Source organism: Homalodisca vitripennis, chromosome 4 (genome assembly GCF_021130785.1).
Source record: "Homalodisca vitripennis isolate AUS2020 chromosome 4, UT_GWSS_2.1, whole genome shotgun sequence".
NCBI lineage: Eukaryota > Metazoa > Arthropoda > Insecta > Hemiptera > Cicadellidae > Homalodisca > Homalodisca vitripennis.
Genome location: NC_060210.1, coordinates 124,274,214 through 124,293,063, shown reverse-complemented (window position 1 = coordinate 124,293,063; position 18,850 = coordinate 124,274,214). Strand labels below are relative to the sequence as shown.

At 31.3% G+C, this 18,850-nt stretch overlaps 1 protein-coding gene across 9 annotated transcripts in view; it reads left to right on the top strand.

Moving 5' to 3' along the window:
• LOC124360103 (syntaxin-binding protein 5) overlaps nucleotides 1-18,850 on the top strand; it is a 698,891-nt gene that overhangs the window by 642,769 nt on the left and 37,272 nt on the right. For 3 of the 9 annotated variants that reach the window (XM_046813419.1, XM_046813420.1, XM_046813417.1), the window contains exons 13-14: nucleotides 569-755; nucleotides 3,161-3,887. In XM_046813419.1, coding sequence (XP_046669375.1) covers nucleotides 569-755; nucleotides 3,161-3,887 — 914 coding nt within the window. Of the gene's footprint in view, nucleotides 1-568; nucleotides 756-3,160; nucleotides 3,888-8,606; nucleotides 8,647-9,520; nucleotides 9,615-11,328; nucleotides 11,366-18,850 lie in introns of all 9 variants that reach the window. The other 6 variants (XM_046813426.1, XM_046813425.1, XM_046813422.1 and 3 more) reach the window with 3 other exon arrangements.

Below are 18,850 nucleotides of genomic sequence, written 5' to 3'. Positions count from 1 at the left end.
TCTCTATCTTATTTTCCCTACTGGTAAGTTTATCATTACCACCTATTAGTAGGATTGATAAACATTCTGTATCTTTCTGAGTTTTCATAATGTATTATAGCGGGTTTTACATTTTGTTTGAATACGTTTTAAAAGAATATATAATTAGGAGTCACTCTATCCTTGTTTTACACTTAACCTCAATCTGATGAAAAGCTTAGTCTGTTTTATTAGTAGAAACAGTACCAAATAGTGCAGAAATTACCACTTTGCTTTTATTGCTTTTCAAATCTAACTGTTCAATAATAATGTATTTTATCTTATGTTTCTTTTATTTGTTTAGTGGGTTAGATGTATTATTCAGTCTTATTTATATTGTGGGTTATACAATAACTTTAGATTTTTTTATTCAAATACCATAAATTTATGACATATTTCTGTCTTTTTTTTATTTTTAAGCTTAGACATGCTCTGAAGTAACTGGAGAAATATTTGTAAGGCTTTTGGTGCTGCGTACAATGTATGAGGAATGTTGCCCCAAGTGTACCCGAAGATCAGCAATTAACGCCTGTTGATGTTGTGTTGAAAGGATGGCATATGGCAACGAGGTGGGCCTGGTAATAGTGGACATTGTGCAGAAATGTTGTCTGCTGAACATCGGCACACCTGACCTGTACGGGAATGCCGACCCGTACCAGCGAGTGCCGCGCTCGCCCAAGCGCAATCTCCTCTGTGAGGGAGAGGGCGAGCGGTGCCGGTCCCCCAGCATCGACCAGGTAACGTCCCACTCAGTTCTCTGCCCTTTCTGTAGCCACAAGAAAGCAGGGTAGTTCAGATCACATATTTTTTTTCTAATTTCTATTGTGAAAATATATTATTTATATAATGAATTTTAAAATATTTTCAAGTATCATTAGTTAATGCAATTATGTTGTGGGTATTGTTTTCTATCGGATTTGTAAATTTACGAGTGTTAATAGTAATGGGTTATAATGTATGGTCAGTTTGTGCGTTACTTGACCACTTCATGAGTTATGAATTAGTAATGAACCAATTATCCACCTATTTTGCTAATTTAGAATTCCGTATGGAGTAATAATTTTTTGAAAATGGCTGATTTAGCCATTGAGGATAATTATGTATTACATTTAAAATTATTTTTGTAAATAGTCATATTTTTTTCTATAAACAAACCTTCTATAGAAGTAACATAACAAATTGTTATTGATCATCATAAATTGTAAATAGGATTTAGGATTGTTAGGTTTTGTGATGAAATAATTTCTGAGAAAACTTATTAAAATCAATATAATATTGTGTTAGATAACAAATAAAATTAGTAATTCCAAATATTTGTTAAACGTCATTGATTTATTATGAAGTACTTTGATTCAGTACTTGAGACTATAATGGTGTATCTGAAATCCATTTCAACTATCAGAAAAAATAGTATTAAGTAATGGCCGAGACTAAAGTTTCACTCAGTTATCTGAGACTGTAGCATTGTCTCTGTCATCTGAGACAACAATATTCCACCATTTTTAATACTATCCTGCTTTCTTGATAGACTTTATCATTGAGTATCACACAACACACAGATTTCAAACTGTTTTCTAACTTTATGGTCAAAAACTTAAAATTTAAAGCTCGAACCGGTTTTGACACCTGTTGTTGCTGTTCGTATTAAATTCGTTCAATTATTTAACAACAGTTTTGAAAAGTTCGCACATACGTTTGTACAAGATTAGTATCCAATAATAAAGTCTGATATTTGTATTTTTTATGTTTATTAGAGCTATATATTTTTTCCTGATGGTCACATATTATTTCTAAAATATCATTTGCTTTTTTTCTTAGCATTCAGTTTTCCATACTAGGCATTATTTAGTTAACAGTGCTTATCAGTTGTTTACTAAAGTATTAGATCTTTTAAATTTAAAAATAACATCTACTCTTTTTTAATCTTCTGTTAAATGTTGTGTTGTTATTTTATTAACATCATTGTATACTTATCCATTAAGACTGAAATATTTCCCAGTAACCACCTTTTCACTTATATTTTATTATAATTTATTTCAATAATTATCAATTTATAATATTTAAAAATAATCTGGAGTACATATATACATAGCTCTGTGCTCGGAAAAAACTGCAAAAGAACAAAATTACACATATACTCTGTAACACTTCATAGTTTTCAAAAATGTATATCATCAACAAATCATTCATTAGTAAAAATAACTCCATTGCTCATTTTAATATACTTGAATACACTCTCTTCAACTTAGACCAAATAGGTAGCTTATGGAGGCTTGCTAACAGTCGTTCTTTTGATTAGAGTAGTGCAAAATAGGCTTTTGCCAGCTTGCTGCCCTGTGGTGGTTAGTGCAGACTAATACATCTCGTATTTGAATAATCAAAATAGCAAACTAAATTTATATTCAAGAATAAATAACGTATTGATTAGTTTTTTTGATAAAATAATTATTGTTTGAAATATTTGAAACCCAAAAATTTACTCTTTTTTTGCTAATCTAGGAAATTATCTTTACATGTAGTATGTCAGTTCCCATTAAATGATATAAATGTAAATGATTTGTCTTTTATATCAGCAAATCTTATTAGTTCAATTAATTTATTTTCAAATTAGTTTACAATAATTAAATCTACTCAGATTTCATATAAAATTTACTGTACAATATTTTTACTTTATCTACAATACTTTACAACTGTGAAATTCTTCTCGCAGGTGTAACTGTTACGCACATTTCGAGCTTTCTCAAAATCAGTTAATTTTTACAAAATCGTTTTGTTTTGGCTAGGTTCAGTGCATAATAATGTCAATAATACTTTACAAAACCACCTCTAATTATTCATTCATAATTTAAATTCCCCTCATTATTTACAAGATGTTCATGGTTTTCAATTTCATTTAAATATAAATTTTAAAACTCAAGGTATTTCTCACTTAACAATTGATAGATCTCTAATCCTTCAAATTTCAACACGTTTAAAATTTGTTTTATTTAAATAGTAGTTAACTTTAATCATATCATTTTAGCATTATAAAACATTAATTACAGAATAATTAAAACACAAAAGAAGTATATCTTGTTTGTAGGATTATGTTTTGTTTAAGTTGTTATTTTCCCTCTCCTTTTCCCTCTGATCGCATGAGTAGATGACTGACTGTGATGGAGAGGAGGATCTGGACAAACTGCTCGTGAGTCCAGGAACCCTCTACTCTGCGCAAGTATCACCCATCCCTTCGGATGACATTGAAACTGCAGAAGATGCCTTCACCTTAGTTCAAGAAGATGCAAAATCTGAAGAAGTGAAATCAGAAGATAGTGCAAAATCGGAGTTTGCCACAAAGACTGAACGTAGAAGTAGCTCTTCTTGGAAAGGGTTCAGTATAAAAAAGCAACTCAGTCGTGTTGATATGAAGTTGAAGCAAACATTTTCTGCACCGATAGAAAAAACCGGTTCAAATAAAAGAGGGTCTGTTTTTTATTCTGGTTCGGCTTTAGTTTCTCCTGGCGATAGGGAATCAGGAGACGTGTCTCCGGATGTTTCGAACAGTCCTGAGAGTGAAGAGTTGCCAGCAATAGTCCTGATCAAAGAACCAGACACCGAGGAGACGGTGGGGGAGAATGCTTGTGCCGTGCGACCTACAGAACTACAACTGTTTGACAGTCAGGGGAAACCGATCAGGCCTCCGAGAAAAGACAGGAAGAGAGTGTCGGTGGATCAAAAAACTCCAAATAACAGAAGTGACACGAGACTGCTTTCAGTGCCTAATATCAAGTACAGCCATCAGCAAGGGTTGCGAGACCTGCGGCGCAAAGAGGCGATGAGGCAGACCAACCAAAATAACCAAGCGTTCGGCCACATCATCCGTAAGATCAGTAAGTCTATAAACAACATAACTTCATACATAACAACTCCGCACTCTTTCTACCTTATCTGTAAATTCATACTTCATTGGATGTTTTGTGCTTGGTTTCGGGTGAACTACTTCAACTTATAGTCTTCACCTATTTCAGTAAAACACAGATTTCCACTACTTTTGAATATTTTATGAAGTTCACTTAGCACTATCCTCATGATCATTTTACTCATTCCAGCTGTTACTGCATGTAACTTGTAATAACTAATAGACATTGTGTGGTAAATACAATGTAAAGTTACATTTTTGAAATATCTAATCAATAATTTTGTAACTTCTTAGTACTTAACTATTATATTTTAAACTCAGCTCATACTTAAAAAGACATAAAGTTTTTATTTTTTACCATAAAATAATTTAATTGTTTTATATATTCTATACTGTAGTCTTACATTATACAAATTTAATTTCAACATGAACTAGTCAGTATATTTTATTTATATGCAACCAAGCAACAAAATATACCAAGTTTATTTACAAAATAGATGCTAATAAGAAATATTATTCATATCCTAAAAATATTGTCAGTTGATAGAAATTTACTTTATTTTGTTTGTTTGCTCTAGCTGGATGTGTTTTTTGGTTTATTTTTAGGGATTCCAATTAAGTGTAAACATGAAAAAAAACATCCTGACTATTTAATTTATTAATTGAAATGTTTTAAAAGAATAACATTAATCTGTACATTTGTAAGGCCATTATAAAATGTTAATGAAACAGAAACGTAACGTTTTGAGGTCAACAGTTTACAAATGAGAATCATTCATTCTCGTTGATGATATTGAAGCAAGTTTTTCAATTTTGTAGCATTTAAAGATGGCTAATGTCCTTTAACATGCCGTGACACTTCATGTTCTCTAGTTGGATAAAAGATTGTTAAACTAAACTTTAATTCATGAATTCTGAACTTGTTAATAAAGTAGAAATTCGAGAATATGGAATGAAGAAGAGATCGTATTATTGGTCTTTAAACTTTTTTGCAACACTTAACAATGGCTAATATTTAATCATCTTTTAATCACCCAAGCTCAACAAATTTTTGTTTCTTTAAAAGAAATAGCAAATCATTTTTTAATTTAAGAGTAGCATGTAAGTTTGGTTCGGTACAACAAAACACGTGTTTTAACAATACTCAAGAGTAATTAGGCAAAACCTATATCAAGCACATTAGAGGAAAATTAATAAATTAATAATGTATAGTTGACAAACAATAACATTGCACAAACTTCTAAAATTTTGTGAATCATAACAAATTTAAAAATGATGAAGTATAGTCATGTAATCATTGTTTCATGATTGGTTTCCATGTTTTGCCTGCAATCCACATTATAGTAAACCTTGCTTAACTAAAATTATTAGTTAAAATAATAACCAAAACTGTTTAATACATTTTGAAATCATTAAAGATATTTTCAGATTAAATTGAAAGTTTTTACTACTTATTGTATATTTTGGACTTTAGTCCTTTAATATTGAGAGAATGTTTCAAAGATTCATAGACTGCGTAGAGCAAATTTGTGTGTGTGTTTTTTTCACAAATGTTTATTTACCTTCTTTACAGTCACCTCCTGATATTCAAACTCAATATTTAAAAAGTTTATATGCATTGCAGATGTAATTAAAAATTTATATTTGTACACATGTTTACATAACTTCCTCTTGATTCTTTCCATAATTTAACCTTTGACGACTAATTTTTGAGTTTTTAATTGAAGCGAACATAGTGAATTCCCTATGTATCGGAAGTATGCAATAAATGTTTTTCAATTAATACAGTTTGTTCACATGTTTACAGAAAACTGTGGGTATATAACCAAAATAAGAAAATGTCATGTATGTAAACAATTAAAGTAATGAAGTATTATTGTTTCATAAATAAAATGTTTCTTTAATTTCTAATATTCAATGGCCATGTTTTTGTACACCATGTGTCTGCTGCCTTCACTTAATAACATCCTTCATTTTTAAAGTGATCAATCCCAGTAGAAATTGTCACTTACCACAGTTAAGATTCTAGAAATCAAGTTGTTAATTTTGCTGTATTCCATTAAATTTTTAAAAATTAAAGTAAATTCTTTTATAAGTTACAAAAGTTAATGTAATCCTCTGTTGTGTACATTTTTGTGGAACGTTAATAAAGTTTCAATTAAATCATTGAAAAGTTTCTTTGATCCAATTGTATAAAAAGTGTATGAAATTATTCAACTTCTCTTTTTGTCTGTCTAAAAGCTATATTTCTATTTCTGTAAATCAATCCTTAAGCTTTAGGAGTTCATAATGAAGAGGAGACATTGATTATGTTTAATAACATACAATAATTCAGATAGTATTTTATATTTTACAAAAATGGGCATAAGTACTCTTTTATAAATGATCATCTATTAAATCTAATTGCCATGGATGAATTTAAAATTAATGTTACGATTTATTTTAGTGAAAGGGGCTAATGTCACTGATTATCTTCTACAAAATCATTGATTTTAAACTAATAATATTAATATAAAACAACTGTGTATTAATGTTTATATAATTATAATGAAATATTCAATGTATTTTTATTTCTTGAAATAAATTTGAACTTGAATTTATTAGTTCGCATGGATTGATTCAGTTACTTTTACTAGTTTATTGACTTTAAATAAGCTGTTTAGTTGTTGTTTGTATATTTTCTAACAGCCTCAATTGACTATAGTTATATTTTTAAATTGTAATTAACAATAATTTAATTAATTGATGTATTTCTTTTTGAATTTCTTCACTTTTGTAATACTAGTGCTTACATTGTTATGACATGAACCAACTTCTCAGAAGATACTTATAATTTTTGAAGAAGTACTGTAGCTTGTGTGGTAGACTCAGATAGTATTAAACCCATTTGCATCCAAATGATAGGTGTTGTTACTGTCTTTTAATTTAATTTTTGCTTGGTTTCTTTTAGTCATCAAGTGTTATATATTTTTCTCTCTATCAACAATTTTTTAATGAGAATTTTAGTTTAGCTATAGAAACAAATGTCTTTTGTTGACATCCTAAAAATGGTTTGGTGTATATTTGGTATCTGTCTGTTATGCTTTTAGTATATTTAATGTATGGAAAGTATTATCCTCTTATTACTTGAGAGAAATCATTCTGAACATTCATTCCAAGGACTTCTTAAATATTTTAACATGAGTAAGATAACACCTAAGTTATGGATAAAATCATTTTATTTTGCTATGGATATGTTCCTCTTGTGACATAAACCTTCTTGATGAGTAAGTTCACTCTGCAATCATGTGAATGCATGTTTTTCATTGTAATTTTGTACCTAGTCCTAATCTGATCTTTCATTATCTGAGCACTTCAAGTTTCGGTTGGTTTTCGTTTTTCATACCAACAAACTTCTATATCTCATTTCCTTTGCAAAAACTTTGCAAACATCGATACTCCTAATGATTTCTCAAAATGAGTAATGTTATACATTTTTAGTTTTTTAACTTTCTGTTCTAGATGAAATGTTAGAGATAAGTTTTGGCCCTCGATTCTTTGCTAGGGTAGGCCAGGAAATGCCAGCTTAGAGTTGGCGTATGAGTGACGTCAGATGTAGATGGATGCAAGTGGGTTGTTTCGGAGCAAAGTAGACTATGAGGCGATGGCTCTCGGCTGCCTGAGAATGAATGGGCCGACTCCCCTGCCTGTAGTGTAGTGAATGTCCCAGTAGTGCCCAGTCCACGACCCGATCCCGACTTGTGTTTAAGTTTTCATTAATTGATTTAGTTTTCAGTTGAGTTCAGTTACTCATCCCATGGCAGTGTAAACCACCAGTTATAACAAGGCTAGAGACTAGTTTTGTACAATGGATGTGCGTTCTGTGTGTTGTGATTGTAAATAATTTCACTAACTTCGTGATTGTTTACAGGCCCAGGATGCTACTGCTTGTTTTCCCTTTGTCCTTCTTTATCCTTTCCAATCATGAAGTGCGGTCATTTACATCCCCTCATCAAGTTCAAAGTGCCTGAACAATCATATTAATCATTTTGTTTTCATTTGATTTAAAAAGTATTAAAAAACTAATAAGTTGGCCAGTAAATCTTAAAAAAAAAACATTCTAACTGGTTATTTAAGTTGAAATTAAAATGTTACATAAATAAAAGTAACCAAGTCACTTAGTAAAATAATCAAAACCGTCTTAAAAATTAAGGAACTCTTCTTATTCAATTTACAAGAGGTTCCTATTTTATTTCTTCTTGAAAAAGCTGGCCACACTTGTACATTAAAAAGGCAAATCAATGCCAAATAACAATAATATTAATTCATAACCAGTTTTTTTGTATCACTTTTTTACATAGTGTCAATTAAATAAATAATAAATGAAGTGTAATAGAACAAACTAACTATTTCAGTATATACTACCAAACGCAGTAGGTAAAGAGTTGTTGTGTCTGCAAATATAATATTTTATGACTATTCCCAAGTTCCTTCTACTCTGATAGAACACAATGAGATTTGATAAACTTGTGATATTGTCATATTTGTTTCCTATTCATTTACATGTACTTGGCATACTGAACTTTTTACCTTACTGCCCTTTATTTATTTTCATTTGTTGTTTGTAAACTATACATCATCATGCCTCTTTTATATTGATTGTACATTTACTAAACATATAATTATTGTATTATTCTTTTGATTTTTCAAGGATTCGGATGGAGACCAAAGCTGCCTTAAATATTTATTCGGTATTTATTCTCAGTGTATGTCTAGTCACTAGAGAGTCCGTAGTGGGCTGACCAGTAACAGTGATGCTTCTAGTCCCGTGTGACAACTGACCTTGCCTAATTGGTACCGTACCTCCATCCCATATAGCGACACTAACAACTGACCTATTTGCTTTCACTGACCTCCTCCTCACACCGTGGGCATTGTTCAAATATTCATTCTGTTTTGAGAAACCAGACCAAAGAGAAATAGGCCTGTAATCGCCAACAATTTTGCACTCCAGCTGCCTTTTAAAATATAGTGTGATAAAATCCTTGTACAGTTTTCAATGCTAGTATATTTTACAATTTTTCCTTTATTAAACAAAAATGGCTATATACAATATTTTAGAATTCAATTTTAATACATTTTTAAATCCTTGTTTTATCACACTATGTTTTTATTATTTGCACAAGCACACTGTTTGTCAGTAAATACTATTAGGAATATTGTACATTTGTACACTTATTTTTGTATTCTTACCAAAGATATTTATTGTTTTGTAATGTTGCTGAATTAGTTGTAAATTAAATTGCAAATTTATTTTAGACCTTAAGAACCTATTTAATTTTTGAAATTGGTTCTCAGGGTTTGATATCTCATTTTTAATTAATCAGGAGAGAAACTACTGTGATGTATTCTGGTTAATACAGTTTTGGTAATTGGATTGTTTCTTGTTTTATTAGTACGCAATATCAATTTTAATTTTTTATTTAAAAATTAAAAAGTTAGCCGATAAATAATATTATTATTGTAAACTCTTGTACAGAACCAAAGAACATAAAGATTGATTGCTAAGTAGTTTAATGAATAAGTGAACAATGTCCACACTTCTGACGGGTGGGTGGGTGGCAGATAAACGGCGTGTGTGTGTCGCCGACGGGCAAGCAGAGTGGGTCCCCCGCGCGGCGAGTGTTGCCAGAGCCGGTACGCCGCTCTAAGTCGCAAGGTACCAGCCGCAAGCTCCAGAAATGCTTGAGCACCGTATCCTACTCTGATGATGGCTTGCTACCCCCGCCGCGGCTCTCCCACCAAGACCGTGCCAACCTCCTCGTGTCACGACAGTATTGCAGTTTTGGTAGTACAGTCACCTTTCAAAAACTCTGGTCGTAGTATATTCTGTGGTCGTCGAGTTGTGGTATTATTATCAGTTCGTAGCGATTTTTGTGTATTTTATTTTACATATGACACTTGCAAATTGTCCACACTGCGCTTTGCACTGCTTGCCAGAGTGTGTAGAAGTCCCTCCTGCCAGTTTTCTAAAGTTTTATCAATAAAGTCTACTACAAATTTTAAGTTTTAAACATAATTTATATTTAGATCAACATGACATAAAATAAATACTACTAAAAACCCATGAAATTTGTCAATAATGTTTTTCAACTAAATCTCTATATATTAAAGTACAAGTTAGTTAAATCGTTAAAAAAGTCAAAAAAGTTAAAGAATGTCTTATTTTACCAAGCAGAGTTAGGGCTAAGAAGTCCTCTATAACACTTAACCTGGAGATCAACGGCTTAAAGGTGACTTCCGAACCACCACCAATGGCGAGGCAGGCGGGCTGCTTGTTTGGATAGGATCACTCAGTGGTCACCTATCCAAGCAGTGGTCACGCTCGACATTGCTTGATTTGGTTATCTTGGGATAACTTTCGTACCTGTAACACTTCACCATTCGCGCTTGTTAGTTTTTAGAGTATTTAAAAACTTTCAGTATATAACTGTAATTTAAAGTAGTTCCCTTATAACTAGTAAAGATTTATAAGTTTCCATTCTGAACAGCTTATGAATTTTTTGTCATTCAAAATCCGTAACATAAATAAAAATCTTCTGTTTCTAAAGAACGTTTATATTAAAACTTTTAGCTAGAATTCATAATAAAATCTAATTAGATATCTGTTTTATTTTGGTACAAATGTACAATATATATGAGCAACATTTTAAAAATCTAAGTAAAATATTTACCAATACAAGAAACGTTAATTAATGAAAACTTAATTTAGCTTCAGCACATAGTGTTAATATTTGAAAAGCTTGTATGTAAAATAGACAATTACAAAAAAACTGCATGAGCTGCTTCCACAGTGCTTCCAAACTACATGTAAGCTAACGTCCACATTAAAATTAGTCAATATGTTTTCATTACAGGTGTTGTTATACACTGCATCATTTTTACAAACTAATCTAATTGAGTGATTTAAAAAAGAAATCATTGATACAAGGATGAATTATAATTAAATTAAGAAGATCTTAATCAGAATTGTTATTCTGAGTCAAAATTTTTTTAGGAATTCAGATTAAATTCATCATAACTTTTCGCTCATTTCATCTCACACCGGCTTGCGCACAATTTGTAAGTGTCATGTAGTCACTGCACTACACAGAGTGCGCAGTACTCTGCGCCACTGCGCAGACAGTAGAAGCTGTGTTGTAAGCGCGCAGAAGCAGTTAATGGCCACAGTATTGTCAAATAAACAACAATAAATCAACAAACAACAATAAAACAAATTACAATAAACAACAATCTCCAGCCAGCAGGTCACTCTCTGCCTGTTTAATCCTCAACAGTAAAGTGTTTGGTCTGTTCTGGTCTAGTTGTCGTCGTTCTCTCTTCTGTTTGTAGCAAAATCTCTATCTTTGTTTATGTTATCTTCCCCGTTGCAGCATGGAGCTGAATACAACAACGTGTTTATTTCCATGGGTGACGTACTATCCAAAACTTGTCGTTTTGCTATCTTGCTATGTCTATGTAGTGTTTGAGCTTGCTAATACCTCCACTGATTCAGAATCTGCCCACAATTTAGAACAATTGGTAGAATTGTTTGGCACAGACGCTAGATGTAGAGTTAAGCATTGCCATGTTATAAGTAATATGCTTTGTTAACGTTTTAAATATGCTATATGCTAGTAACAAGTGCAATATAATTCTGGTGTGATAAACCACTCTATGTTCTGTAAGAACACTTAATTTATTAAGATTATAATCTGCTCAGTTCACATTGGGTCAATACATTACAACTTCAAACAGAGAATTTTTTAAAAGAAGTTAGCATCAAATTATCAAAAAGCTGACAAGCTCTAGGAGTTTAATTGCTGATTGGTTAATCTTCAGCTATGCCGCATATAGATGTGAATTACTGGCTCTGTCATTTTCAGTTTCACATATTTTGACTGAAGGCTCTCCTTACTGAAGCCAAATTATCTTAACATTTTAGTTGTACTGTCAATTGTTTGACCCAGTGTGAACCGTAAATATTTTATGATAGTCTTGACATCGGCCATGTAGCCTAAGCCTAAAACTCAAATGTCCATTGGTTAATCTTGATCATTTTCTGTAAATTCTCAATTTTAATTTTTTTTATACGTTACTAGTCATTATATATTGTCACAAACGTAAGTTAAATCTGGTGTATATGTAATTTTCCTTTACCTCATTTATGTGAACTTCTTAAAAATTTGATAATTTGTGATCACTTAGAAAAATGCAAACCACTCACCAAACTGTTATTTCTTAAAACTCTGATACATCACATTAAATTGTATTTTTAAATTATTTTCTTGTTTCTTACATGATCTTTTGTGGTTTTTATTGGATTTGGACGAATGAGCTATCAGCAGAATTCTGAGATTTGGAATAGTTTTGTGCCGATAAGTACAAGAAGTAAAATGGAAAATAGTAATTAAGGGATATCTGCTTGTAATAGTAATTTCATGTTAATTTTATGTTGATGTTATCTTAGAAACCGTGTGTTGGTCGCAAATGATCTGTGAATGTGCTGAAGGGGAATTTCTTATGCTATTGCTCTTGATTTTGAAAATATACAGCATTCTTTATCTAGCTGAGTCCTATAGCTCTCTTCCCTAATTGTATGTTGCGACAACAGTGTACGACATGACCTCAAGTATAGTGGAAAGGTTTACTTTATGGTTTACTGCCCTAACATATCATTTGTAGCCACTACCCCAGTGTCTATTCGTTACAGTAAAATCCAGGACTCATGGACCTTGTGTGATATTTCTCTTGATTTGTGTGTAATACGTATTCAAAGTGAATCAAAATGAACAAGAATAAATTCTGGAACCTCTGTGTGATGTTCCGAGTGGAAGTGACTTCGTTGATGACCAATTTGATTCAGAAGTAGAGGATTCTCTTGAATAAACTACCATAATACTAAAAGTGAATGATCTAGAGATGAATCTACTTAAGATTGACCAGAAAACATGAAAACAGATGAATTGAAATAAAACTTATTGTGATTGTAATTTGCCATCGTATTGGCAACAAAAAATTATACTTCGAAAGTGCTATTGTTTTATGTTTTCACATTAGGTATAAACTTTATTATACTATTAGAACCCTAAAATACTATTTTTGATTACAACATTTCAGATTATTTTTTAAATGAATGTGTCATTTTAAAGAAGCTTTTTTGATTAGTGTTTGCAATATATTGTTTTGTTTGAAAATATAATGTTTACAAGTAAATATGTAAATACTTATTTTGTACGTTCAATTTATTGTAATTTTTGTATGCTATAAGAATTATTTTAAATTCTAACCAGTGTTTTCTTGAGGTTATTCAAGCCCGGTTTCCCTGACTGTGCGTGTCAATTGACGTTCCAGGAAAACCACAGCTAATACATGACTAAAAATAAAGAAGAATGCAAAAAAATCATACTATACATTTCTTGAATTTTAGCTTTTACACGTTCATAACGACTATACCTATCAGGTACACGTGGTTATTTACAATTGCCATTGTGTACCCAGGTACACACTGGCTTTTTGTAAAGTGTGTTGTGCGCCGGATTGGTACTCGGAGTACTACAAGGAGTTGGGGGGAAAATTTAACGTAAGCATAGCTCAAGATGTACTTTATTTTAAAATTGTTAGACCATCCCCCATTGTATTTGAGGAATTAATAACTATCTTAAAAACTATTTCTTCATTTCAGTATTTATTTACTAAGTTTAACTTTCACAATGTGAGGCAAGACAAGAATATTAAACCACCTAGGACAGGACTTACATTGTAAATGTTTTTAACTTTAAACCAACATAATTTTTTAAAGAGTGAACCCTTTGAGATCGGATTTGCAGCATAATAGAGACTTTTAATTTGATGTACTACTTGACCTATCCTCTAGTTTAAGGTTTCCTTCTGACTCCTTGCGAGCCATCTCCCTGACACGATAAAAAAATAGTAGTTACTTCAAAAAGTAGATTTAAAGGTGCAGTAATGATGTACCAAGTTTTATTGCTTTACCTGTAAACGTTTGGAAACTGTCAAGACCGTATGGGACATTTTTTAAATCCTGTATATTGAGTCTGTAATCAAAAACGAATACATTACTGATTTTCCCTGCACCGTGGTTTTAGTTTGTCATTATCTTTACTTTAACAGGTGATTTCAACTTCAGAACAATAAAAGATAAAATGTTTCGATAAAATGTACTCATACTCAAAGTTTTGTTTATTAAGTGGAGTTTATTTTATTTTTATCATTATAATACAAGTGTAATTAATTTTTTTGTCGTAAAAACTTTTTTTTTATCTTGGAGAGTGCTGTGGTTCCTATGGCTTCTCTCCTGAATCCACCACTCTCTTTAGTGATTATCTGGACTCAATTATATTATATGAATCTACAATAGTTTTCATTATTTCAGACTCATGTGAAGCAGTGATAGTCTAATAGAGACATAATATGGCTGTTCTTACTAAATGTGTACATTAATTTCTAGTTTTATTAATATTATGTAACAAAGGAGAAAATGTTATATAAAACAATATTGATTAACATTTTTAGTATTTATTTAATAAAACTTTAGTATAGACTAATGAAGTAACTGTTATTGTAACTTAATTATACTTTTACAATTGTTAAAATTATTTTCTGACGCAGTTAATTATTTTAGTATTATATGTTCCAATTTGTCTTTAAATAATATTCGCAAAGAGAGGTGTGTGTTTAGTGATAATCTTTAGATGTCACAATAGTATTAGAAGTGTACTAACCAGCTTATAGTTGTCACTACTTCAGTTCTAGATGGCATAGGGGACCAAGATTCTGAATCAAAATACAACATATATTTACTTTAACTTTTTAATACACTTTTCATTTTGTCCACTGTGTTCTTGGTTCTGTTCTTTACATATTGCTAAATATCTCTCATGTTCAATTAATTTGTTTATGATAATTTATTTTACAATCACTTTATAGTTTCTTGGTCACTGCTCCTTCTCCTATCCTTCTGCTTGCTTTCAGTGTTTTAGCATGCCTCTGTCTGTGGTCTGCACGCCCTCACTTCACTGGAACGATCAGACAGTTGTACATTCGTTCATTACTTGACTTGACTTTGCCAGCTTGGCTACAACTGCTGCTGCCCTGCTTCATTTTTAGACTTTTAATGTTTAGAATTAGATTAATCATCCGTTTAATTACCTCTTTCGAACTTGTATAAATGCATTATTATCAAGGAAATTCAAATTCACCACTTCTTTGACGATCTTTTTTGGATTAATTGTCATTTTTGGCATCTATATGTTTTATGATCATACTTGTATATTTCTGTCTCTGATTTGTTTTAGAGTTGTGTATTGCCTTTTTTCTACTAACCACTTAAATTATTGATTTTTCATCAAACTGTTGTTTTATTGAGAACAAAACTGAGAGCTGAAGTGTCACTGTCAGTTTCAAGTTACCCAGAGATATCTCAGTGTTTAGATACAAGTGCATCTTTTACTCCAAGTTCTAAGAAGGTGTTTTCTGTGATATGTTTTGATCATCAGATTGGAGATAGTTAGAGTCACAATAATAAAATCATAAAAGAAAGTGATTACATTATATAGTTATTTATTATACAAATAAATTTGTAATTTACTCCCACCAGTACATATTAATTTTTATTTATGTTGTGAGTCATTTTGACGAAACATTTAATTGTAAATAAATAACATTTTCAGTCAACTTCTTATTAATTAAAATGTTCAAAAACATTATTCATATAAAATATTGTTGAAGATAGAGCTTGTATTGGCTACTGTTTACTTAATTACATTTAAAACACATAAACCAATATTTAAAACTTTTATTTTTGTGAGGCCTTGCTATCGAAAGACCTCACAAAAATAAAAGTTTTAAACTTTGGTTTATGTGTTTTAAATATAACTATGTAAAATATTATTTTTGAACATTTTGAACATAAGATTTTGAACATTTTTCACAAAGGCATCAAACGCCAATGTATAATTATGGATTAGATAGTATAGGTATTGCAGTTTTTAACAGATCTCCAATATGATGTTAAATTAAGGGGCTTTTACAGAATAACACTACAGTCATACTTAATTGATACTAATATTTCTGAAGTACGAGGGGATACCCAAAAGAAACCGGAATAGCATTGCCGTGGGTGGAATTTGTGTAGTACGTATTTATGCTGCTAAACATGTATAGTACTCATAGCCAGTTCAGTGCCGCCTGTATTTTCAATCTGGCTTGTTCCGTTTATCTACAGTGATTGCTTTTGTTAGTACTGTTTTGTTCATGTTTTTTTTTTATGATGGCAAGTTTAAGTGAACAAGGTGTAGCTCTGAAATTTTAATGTTAAAATAATACCATGATCTTTGACAGAAAATCTGGACCAGTTTCATGCTATTGTTTAAAAACACAACATGTTTCAACTCAATGTCCCTTTTGATTGTCAATCAGAAACCGAGGAATAAACTTGGCAGCAACCCTTTTCATTCCCAAATCTTTCATTAAAATTTGCTAAACCGAGCTCCAAGATAACCCAGTAATCTCTGACAGTTGATCAATTGTCTGTCGATAATTTGTGAGCACAAGCTGTTGATTTAAAACAATATTTTTGTCGATTCCGGCAGTTGATGGACGTCCGGAACGAGGTTTGTCATCAATTGACATGTCGCCATTTTTAAATCGAGTAAACCACTGGTACATTTGAGTTTTTTCATATAGTCATCTTGGTCAGCTGTTTTCTGTGATAAAAACAGTTTCTTTTGGGTACCTCCTCGTAAATAAAGAAATAAGAAAATATTGTAGTGTAGCCGAATCCAAACGTAAATTTAGTGAAATCAGCAATCTCGTAAATAATTCTCTATGTACTGCTCAATGGTGAACAGGTATTGTAGAACCCATTGTTACTGGGAGTTTAGTAACATATTTTAGCAGTTATTAGCAGCTTTCAAATGGGGAAATGCTGTAAGTTCACCATCTAGTGTTGTGTGTTTAGAACATTAAGTTTAAAATAATATAAATTATTTATATTAGTCCAGTGGGGGTGGACTGGGCCAAGTCTTCCCTTAACGTTGTCAAGTATTACAAGAATAGCACTGGTATCACTGCATCTTTACACACGGTATCTCCATTCTAGCACAACGTTTCTGCATCTCATCTTCACTAAATCATCCGTTTGATATGAAAGGAAATAATTAAGTTCCATCCTTTGTTTTATTTGTCAGCAGTTCCTTAATATTAGGAACTATAACTAGAACAGCTGTTCCACCATTACCCTGAGGGAATCAGCTAAAATGCAACAAATGAGGATTATTTTCTCTGTTGTTATTTTACTTATCATTCGTTACAGACATACTATATTCTCCTTATTCCGGTTGTCTTTTTTAATCTGATAAAACATTTTTCCATACACTGAAACTGATTATGATGCGATAGTAGGTGTGACTGTCCATAGACTATTTTGTGAATCAAAGATGAGAATATTTGTATGATTAATAATTATTACGTTTTATACATATATTCAGTGCTCGATTTGAAGTGAAACTCACCAGAAATATTTTTACGTTCAGATACCTCTTTTAGAAAAATAAGTATTTTTGGTTTGTGCAGGAAACTTTCTCCTGCACCTCAAAAATGCCTAAGAGCACTGTTTGAGAACTTATATTTTCAAACTTATTCTCCTGATCCCTTCTTCTTGGAAAGACACCCCACATACTCCCGGAAGATTACAGTTCCGTCATCACTAGTTCTAAAAGTTATAAATAGAAATGAGTATCCCCACAATAGTAGGATTCAAAGGCCCCTCTCCCAGAGGTTCAGAAATACTGTTCTGTCTCAAATCGAGTACTGTGTATACATATATGTTAGATAGATAATAAAAATCAATTTTTTACCAATGAAATTTATTTTTATTCATGATTCACCAATTTTATAGTTAGAAGTCACACAGCAAAGCACAAGCATAATTTTTGCCGAAGAATCAAGTGGAAAATTATAATTTGTATAAATCTACATCTTTTACTTCTTTAGGTGAGTTCGGCAGCTACTTGTTTTTCCATCTGTGTGTATAGCATATAAAGGAAGAACAGGTAGCTTTCATTACATTATTAAAGACTTTTAAAATTTCAATTTTACTAATAAATTTAAAAATGTTCTTGTCATAAATGTTGGAAATTGATACAACCAAAGTAATATCCTAAAACATGTCTAATCTGAAAACTTATGAACCGATAAAGCAAATATAATTGTTGCTACCTACAAAAAAATTGGGAGGTTTTATAATCTATATATCAACAGTAAAGTATTTTGAACAAAGTTGATTTAATATATTAAAGTTTATTTAATATTTAAATGTTTTTTTTTAAATAATTAGTGATATTACATTTCTTTTGGAAAGTGGTCATCAATGAAATTGTTTTACATAAATATGTGTAATCTTTATTGAGCTCCTGATCAAAAGTTTAATGGGCTCAAGGTCTGGAAACTTTTCAGATATTTGGTATTGGACATTGGTTTCTTAGAATCTTGCTGAAAATAATGGAGCCACAGAGAGGTTATATGTATGCAATTTTATCCAGAAAATGCATGGTTTTATTTTTGCTATGCTTCCAAATTACTTTCTACTAACACTGATTAAGGCATCATGAACAAATGCACAGCATTGAAAAGGTTAAAAAAAGATTCCTTGCTACAGTGCTCCTGATAATTGGATACTTGGTTTGCATGAATCCCTGTACCTAAGGTGTCAATTAAAACAATGACCAGGACAAACTTTAGATGACGATGGGTCAACAACAGGATCTTACTGTACTTGCCAGTTGGAGAACATCATTATAGTTTTAAAAGACTCTTTGCAGTAGTTTTTGGTACTATTTGGTACCCATCACTAAGCTAAGATTTAGTAACCAAGATAAAATATTCTAAATACCC